Genomic DNA, 7,702 nt, shown 5'->3' with positions numbered 1-7,702 from the left:
GTTAAGACCATCAGAGCCAAGTTAGCAGTTCTTGCGTTCAATTCTAAAGTTAAAGGTTTGCCTGATAGGTCTGACGATTTCAGACTTCGTAAGATGCTGGAGGGTTGGGCCCGCGAGCAAGGGCCACGGCCGGATACATGGCAACCCTTTTCTCCAGTTGTTCTGAAAGGTTTGAAGGCGGTTTGGTCTTCAGGATGTTTTTCTGGGTTTGAAGCTGTACTATTTCAGGCGGCTGCAATGACTGCCTTTTTCAGGGCGCTCAGGGTCAGCGAGCTGGTTGTCAGCTCATGGGAGGATCGTTCGGGGCGGGCCCTGCAGTCTGGTGACTTGAAAATTCAGGGGGACCGCGTAGTCATTACGATCCACAAGTCCAAGACCGACCAGAGGCAGCGAGGTACGTGTATTATCTTGGGCTCATGTCAGGATTGGGATATTTGTCTGGTGGTCGCACTGAAAGACTACATCGCTGTTAGGGGGGTTGATGTGGGTCCTTTATTTTGTCACAAGGATGGGTCGCCATTGACCAAATTTCAATTCTGGTCTATAACCAGCCGTGCCTTGGAGAAGCTTGGCCTCGGTGGTGTTCAGTTCGGGACCCATTCCTTTCGTATCGGAGCGGCATCTACTGCTGCTGCCATGGGGTATCTGGGACCTGCCATTCAGCACATGGGGCAATGGAGGTCCGCGGCATACAAGAGCTTCGTCCTCCCCATTCCCCAGTGCGGGCGTTAGTTGTTCTTCACTTTTGGTTACTTTGTTCTTTCTTTTTCAGGTGCTGTGGCGTGGGGCGAGAGAAAGAGGATCTTGATCGCCGGCCACAGCATGATTTTTTGGGCTGCCTACCAGGCTCGTCGTTCGCCCATCGTTTCGCAGCTGGGCCTCAGCGAGCGGGCAGTAGTTGAATGGCAGGGGCACCGGGGCCTGCGTTGGGATGGCCTCCTGATTCTGTTGTTTCAGGGGAGGAACAGTCCTCCGCCTCAGATCCTTGTGATACACCTTGGGGGTAACGATCTTGGCTTGGTACAGGTCCAGGCCCTGTCACTGCAGGCGATTGAAGACCTCCGGGTGATACGGAGCAGGTGGTCCGAGGTGCTAATTATTTGGTCAGCCATCCTTCCCCGTCGGGTGTGGAGAGCTGCTTGGAACCCCGCAGGGGTTGAGAGAGCTCGACGCAAGGCCAAGAGGGCAATCAGGAAAGCGCTCTCCGGCGGCCTTGGCATTTATTTGCCACACCCGGTTATAAGGTCGGATAGGGCTGACCTGTATCGGCAGGACGGTGTCCACCTGTCCGTAGCGGGTAACAGGGCGTTCTTGCTTGACCTGCAGCTGGGGCTTCGGCTGGCTTTAGGCCAGTCGGTGGGCCCAATTGCCTAAGCAGAGGCTTGGCATTGTGGTGGCGGGACTTGAAGTCAGGTTCGCATTTGTTGGGCACCCACGGTTTTCCCGGTTTAAGGGAAGTAGCGGGGGGCGGATGGCAGCGGGGCTGTACGGCTCTCTGCTGTCTTTCCCGCTACAGGGTTACCTCATCTGGCAGGCCGTTCCTGGGTGGGTGGCATGGCCAGTTGAGGGGATACCCGGCCTGGTTGCAGCTGTTTCATAACGGCTGCTGCTGGGGGCCGGGTGGCTTGCCCCTTCCGGACAGGGAAGGGATTGGATGCTTTCTCTTAGCCTGTCCGGTTAGTTGTTAGGTTGCCCCAGGCTGTTGGTTCAATAAAGTTGCCCTGTTTTATATCCATATACCTGTGTTGTCTCGTTCTTCCGACTGGGGGGGCAATCCGGCCCCTTCCTGCCCGCGCCGACTTCAGGCGGCTCTAGGGCGGGGGCCGAGTTTGCCTCCCCGGATGGAGCAAGGCAACGGCCTCTTCATCTGGGGAAGCATCGGGCGTGGTCTGGAGGGGCTTTATAAGCCCGGCCACGCCCGAGGCCACGCAGTTCTGCTGGCCGTTTTGGCCCTCCCTCCCTCCCTGTAATAGTACAGGCTCCTCCGGTCGCCATATTTTCGGGGCCAGGTAGGAATTTTTTCATATCAACTAATTGGCCATAGGTTGGGATTTTTTCGCCTACCTTGTACTGTTGCTTTTAGGTTGGGTTATTTATTTTAGGTAACTTTATATGGCGGGACTTGAAGTCAAGTTCGCATTTGGTGGGCACCCACGGTTTTCCTGGTTTAAGGGAAGTAGCGGGGGGCGGACGGCAGCGGGGCTGTACGGCTCTCTGCTGTCTTTCCCGCTACAGGGTTACCTCATCTGGCATGCCGTTCCTGGGTGGGCGGCATGGCCAGTTGAGGGGATACCCGGCCTCTGCCTGCCTGGTCGCAGCTGTTTCATAATGGCTGCTGCTGGGGGCCGGGTGGCTCGCCCCATCCGGACAGGGAAGGGATTGGGTGTTTTCCCTTAGCCTGTCCAGTTAGTTGTTAGGTTGCCCCAGGCTGTTGGTTCAATAAAGTTGCCCTGTTTTATATCCATATACCTGTGTTGTCTCGTTCTTCCGACTGGGGGGGCAAGCTGGGACTCTGCTTTTTAATATAGGAAAGGCACACTTTGGGGGAGGAGTACATGGGCTCCAAGAAGAAGTAAGTGCGTATGTTGGCAGATATTCACAGTTGTCCTCAGTGATTAAATGAAAGCAATGATACCTGTGGATGTTTTGTGAACCATTGTAAGCCACCTTGAACCAAGAACAAAGTCAAGATATAAATGTTTTAATAAATAAACAAATATGAATAACCATTGGTATGTAGAATCATGATCTATTGAGAGCAGGACTTTTTTTGTAGAAAAAGCCCAGCAGGAACTCATTTGTATATTAGGCCACACCTCCACATCACCATTGTTTCCACACAGGCTTTTTTTGTAGAAAAAGCCCATCAGGGACTAATCTGCATATTAGGTCATACCCCCTGAAGCCAAGCCAAGCTAAATGGATGCGGGATTTATTATTTTCTCATTTTTAGTTTTATCATTGATGAAAGTGCACATGCTTGAAAGGTTTTTTTTTTTTTTACTGCAAAGAGAAACTGTCTCAATATTTGTGTTAGAGGACTATTTGGTTTTTGATAACTATACATAATAGAAGACAAGACCCTGGGACACTCTGAAATGTTATGACCTTGGTTGCTTTGGTGAAAGCATGTATTTGTATTTAGCCATAGGTCATTACAAACCAAAGGTAAAATAGATATCACACCACTGGTAAATTTGGCCTGGCCACTAAGCGCTTATAATCAGAATCTGACTTTTGTTCATCAACAAAAGGATCAATTTTCTAGTAGCCTAATATCTAATTCTGATACTGTATCCACTTAACCCAATAGATGAGAAATTCACCATATTGGGTCTTTCCCTTGCTTTTAAAAAATTCAGTTGTGCAAAGTGTAGCTATTTTAGCAATCAATGACTGTATGAAGGATATTGATTTTCAAGAAACTTCAGCTACAGCCCACCAAGTGTCTTTATGTCTTTTCAATTTAGCTCCAACGATTCCACGTCAATATGCATGTTGTTTGAGCAGATGCGCTAACCAAAGGATTATTGTATTGACCAAAGGATTACTCTTATCTGTAGCTAAATTTCTGCTATCTTCAATGAAAATATGGGCCAAGATAATATCTTGTGTATAATTTACTCAGAATCTGAGTCAACCCTTACATTATTAGATATTCTAGGGAAAATGATATATGTAGAGATTTGATGTAAGTAATTAATATTGGGGGGGGGGGGTTCTGATTTTGTATGGCTTATAACCCATAATAAAGTTTGACTCACTTGACTGATATTTAAAAGTTGGAGAAATCTTGCAAAAATATTCCTGGCTTGGGGTAACTTTAGGTCTCTCAGTATGACCGAATGCAGGACTTTTTTTTTTGTAGCAGGAAATCCTTGGCATATTAGGCCACACCCCCTGATGTAGTCAAACCTCCAAGAGCTTACAGTCGGCCCTGTAAGAAGAGCCCTGTAAACTCTTGGAGGATTGGCTACATCAGAGGAGTGTAGCCTAATATGCAAAGGAGTTCCTGCTACAAAAAAAGCCCTTCCCCAATGCAATGTCAACCAAGTCATTACAAACATTGGTAACAAAAGGGTTTTTGCCTTCTAACTAAGAAAAAGAAGGAAGCCTCCTATTTGCTTCATTCATATATTTATTTATTATGCAAAACATTATGTATAATGATATTGTGATATTAACAAAATACAATGTTGAAATCAATAGAAGTAGCATACAGGATCATGGAAACCTGCTAGACATATTCATGCTGAAAAGATATCAGTAGGGACGCTGAGTCTGAAGTGGTTTACTTCTCTGTTTCCCTTCTGATCAGCCGCCAAAAGGCTCCCTTCACATCTCTGTTTCTCAGACTGTAGATCAAGGGGTTGAGCATTGGGGTCACAATCCCATAAAAGATAGACACTATTTTTTCACTATCTGTGAAAGTCTTGGCCTGAGGCCTCAGGAATGCGGCCATGGCAGTGCCATAGAAGATGCTCACGACAACCAGATGAGAGCCACAGGTGGATAAAGCTTTGCCCCGGCCTTCAGCTGAGCGGATGCGCAGGACAGCCAGACCAATGCGCCCATAGGTCAGCAGGATGAAGGCAAAGGGGAACAGAAGAGTGAAGACGCTCGTTATCAGCATGTTAAGTCCACTGGCTTTAGTGTCAGAGCAAGCGAATTTCAACACTGCTTGGAGCTCACATGTAAAATGATTTACCGTGTTGTGGCCACACAACTGTGCCAGCATGCTATAAAAGGATACAATGGTCAAGAAGAAAGAGCCGCACCACAGGCCGAGTGCCAGTATGATGCACAGCTTCTGGCTCATGATTACATTATAGTGCAATGGGCTGCATATGGCCACAAAGCGGTCATAAGCCATGACAGCTAGTAAGAGATATTCAGACACTCCCAGAAAAAGGCCGACACTCATTTGTGCAGAACACCTACCCCAAGGTATAACAGCTTTGTCTTTGAAGCTATCTGCCAGAACCTGTGGGACATAGGTAGAGACATAGCAGACATCGATAAAGGAGAGGTTGCAAAGGAAGAAATACATGGGTGTGTGGAGATGAGAATCCACCACAATCAATAATACAACGAGACCGTTCCCAACTATGGTGACTGTATACATGGCTAAGAAGAGGACAAACATTGCAATGCGCATGTGGAGCTGTCTGGGAAAGCCCATGAGTACAAACTCAGTCACAGTGGTTCCATTATCCCAGTCTTCCATGTTTCCTGTAGAAGGGAAATGGAGAATCATAGTAATATCTGTATGAAATTCCATCTTGTAAACATGTCAGTGCATCCTTTGATTAAATGTCCAAATGGACATTCAGATAAATATCTTGGACCCAGAGTGGAGTTGGACCCAGAGTGGACTGAATATGCTCACAATGTATATTGTATGCCTTTAAATCTCAACCACAAAATTGGTCCAGTTCACAACTTACCATACTTTACTAAATGAATTTGATTTTACCCACAGTTATCTGCAACTCTGGAGAAAGAAGAAATTAAATTGCAGTGGGAAGGAAATCTGTTTTCAGATGAAAATGAGTAATTTGTTTCAAATATGCCACTTTTTATTTTGAGTGTTTTCCACTGATCTAATAGTTTAATTTGTACAATATTGGAACAATGTTTATATGTGCTCTTTGTTGACTCTGCAATTGCATCATTGAAGAAAATCATACAACATTTTTCATTGAGGGTGAATTAAATTGTTTTTTTTTTTTTTTTTTTTAATAAAATTTTTTATTGTTATGTATTCCACCACCAATCCACCTCTGTGAGAGTCCCAGGCCATAGATACATTATAATATTCCATAAATTTATAACTATTAACATTCCGTCCAAATACAACTCCGTCACTCTATTTAAACATCTTATCCATTCATTTTCTTATTAACCAACCAATCGTCTTAAATTGTTTAAACTTTTCCAAATATCTCACCATCTTCCTAAACCATCCCTCCTCCTGTTCCCTAACCTTTAATCCATTCATTCTTCGTATCTTCATCGTTAAATACTCCAAAATAATTATACTATTCATTCTATCCCTCCAGTGATTAATTGTCAATTCCTCAGCTTCTTTCCAATTCCTTGCTATCACTTGTCTTGCTGCTACTAACATCAAATTAATCCATTTACTATCCTCTTTTAATCTTAATCCCACACCATCCAAATTAATAATTGCCATTGCTTTGGATATACTTATTTTCCATCCCATAATCTTTGTCATCTCTATGCCAACCTGCATCCAGAATTTTTTCACTAAGGGACAATCCCACCACATGTGACTGAAAGTTCCAATTTCTCCACATTTCCTCTGATTAAGTTAATTCTGTTTCAAGCGCAGAAGAAAAAATAATAATTGAATGTTGACTTAAGTAGACTTAATGAATGTAGGAAAAGGAAAAAGGAGAGGTCCCCTGTGCAAGCACCAGTCGTTTCCGACTCTGGGGTGATGTTGCTTTCACAACGTTTTCACAGCAGACTTTTTACGTGGTGGTTTGCCATTGCCTTCCCCAGTCTTTTACGCTTTCCCCCCAGCAAGCTGGGTACTCATTTTACCGACCTCGGAAGGATGGAAGGCTGAGTCGACCTTGGGCCGGCTACCTGAATCCAGCTTCCGCCGGAATCAATCTCAGGTCGTGAGCAGAGAATTCAGATCACAGTACTTCAGTACTTCTGCTTTACCACTCTGCGTCACGGGACCGCTAATGAATGTAGAGCGGGAGTCAAATTAGATGATACTTTTTAAAAAATAGCCAGGCATGGATAGCCCCAGCTGAAAGGATCTTGAAGAACAGGTGCAAGGTGAAAAAATATTGATTAAGTTCTTCTGGATCCCTACATGTTTCACAATTCACTTTGTCAGGGGATCATTTCCAAAGTTATCCAGTTTCCACCTTAATAAATATTTTTAATAATAATAAAAAATTCACCTTGCATCTGTTCTTCTGCATTCTTTCTGCCTCCTGGTGCAGCCATTCTTGTTTCTTCACTGCTGGTAGCTCCAGCTGAAAAATGCAGGGAGATATTTTGCCTTAAGAAATTGGTGGCATGGGAGGAAGGTCTTCCATCACAGTTCTGAGTCAAATTAGGTTCTCCCTTATTTTAAAAGTGATATATCTCACAGCTGTTGTGTGGTTCTAGGAGTCAGTCAAGTTTGGGTTCTCTTTAAAAATAAAATTTCAGTTGCAAATTAGACTTAAGAAGGGCTCTTTTTCTAGCAGGAGCTACTCTGGATATTAGGCCATGTCCCCCTAATGTAGCCAGTCTTTCTGGACCTTACAGTAGGCCCTTTAAACTCTCAGAGGAGTGACTATATCAGGGGGGCATGGCCCAATATTCAGAGGAGCTCCTGCTAGAAAAAGAGCCCTGGACTTAAGGATGAAGGACATGGCTTCTTGAGAGATGCATTATGTGAATCCAATAATACCATAACAGATGTCATTCTGACACGGTGGTGGAAAGTGCCATCAAGTCACAAGTGATTTATGGTGACCTCGTAGGGTTTTCAAGGCAAGAGATGTTCAGAGGTGGTTCGCCACTATATGCCTCCACACCATGATCCTGGTCTTCCTTGGAGGTCTCCCATCCAATACTAGCTTTGATAGCCGTGCTTAGCTTCTGAGATCTGACAAGATTGGGCTAGCCTGGGCTATCCAGGTCAGTCTGATACACAGAGCTGCCTTATCGC

General features: G+C 45.1%; 1 protein-coding gene across 1 annotated transcript; it reads right to left on the bottom strand.

Annotated features, from left to right (window-relative positions):
- Positions 1-4,291: 4,291 nt before the first annotated feature.
- On the bottom strand, positions 4,292-7,013 carry LOC132581878 (olfactory receptor 13H1-like). The gene is made up of 2 exons (XM_060253297.1): positions 6,945-7,013; positions 4,292-5,232 (listed from the first exon to the last, which is right to left on the bottom strand). The coding sequence occupies exons 1-2, from the start codon at positions 6,988-6,990 to the stop codon at positions 4,292-4,294; spliced, it is 987 nt and encodes a 328-aa protein (XP_060109280.1). The 5' UTR covers positions 6,991-7,013.
- Positions 7,014-7,702: the final 689 nt, after the last annotated feature.

Source organism: Heteronotia binoei, chromosome 13 (assembly GCF_032191835.1).
Source record: "Heteronotia binoei isolate CCM8104 ecotype False Entrance Well chromosome 13, APGP_CSIRO_Hbin_v1, whole genome shotgun sequence".
Taxonomy (NCBI): domain Eukaryota; kingdom Metazoa; phylum Chordata; class Lepidosauria; order Squamata; family Gekkonidae; genus Heteronotia; species Heteronotia binoei.
Note: the sequence above shows the minus strand (reverse complement) of the source record. Positions and strands in the feature narration are given on the sequence as shown.

Excerpts from the sequence above, each read along its gene's own strand:
- LOC132581878 (XM_060253297.1), bottom strand. The coding sequence starts at position 6,990 with ATGGCTGCACCAGGAGGCAGAAAGAATGCAGAAGAACAGATGCAAG. Across the intron at positions 5,233-6,944 it reads TGCAGAAGAACAGATGCAAG|GAAACATGGAAGACTGGGAT; the intron begins GTGAATTTTTTA and ends TCCCTTCTACAG.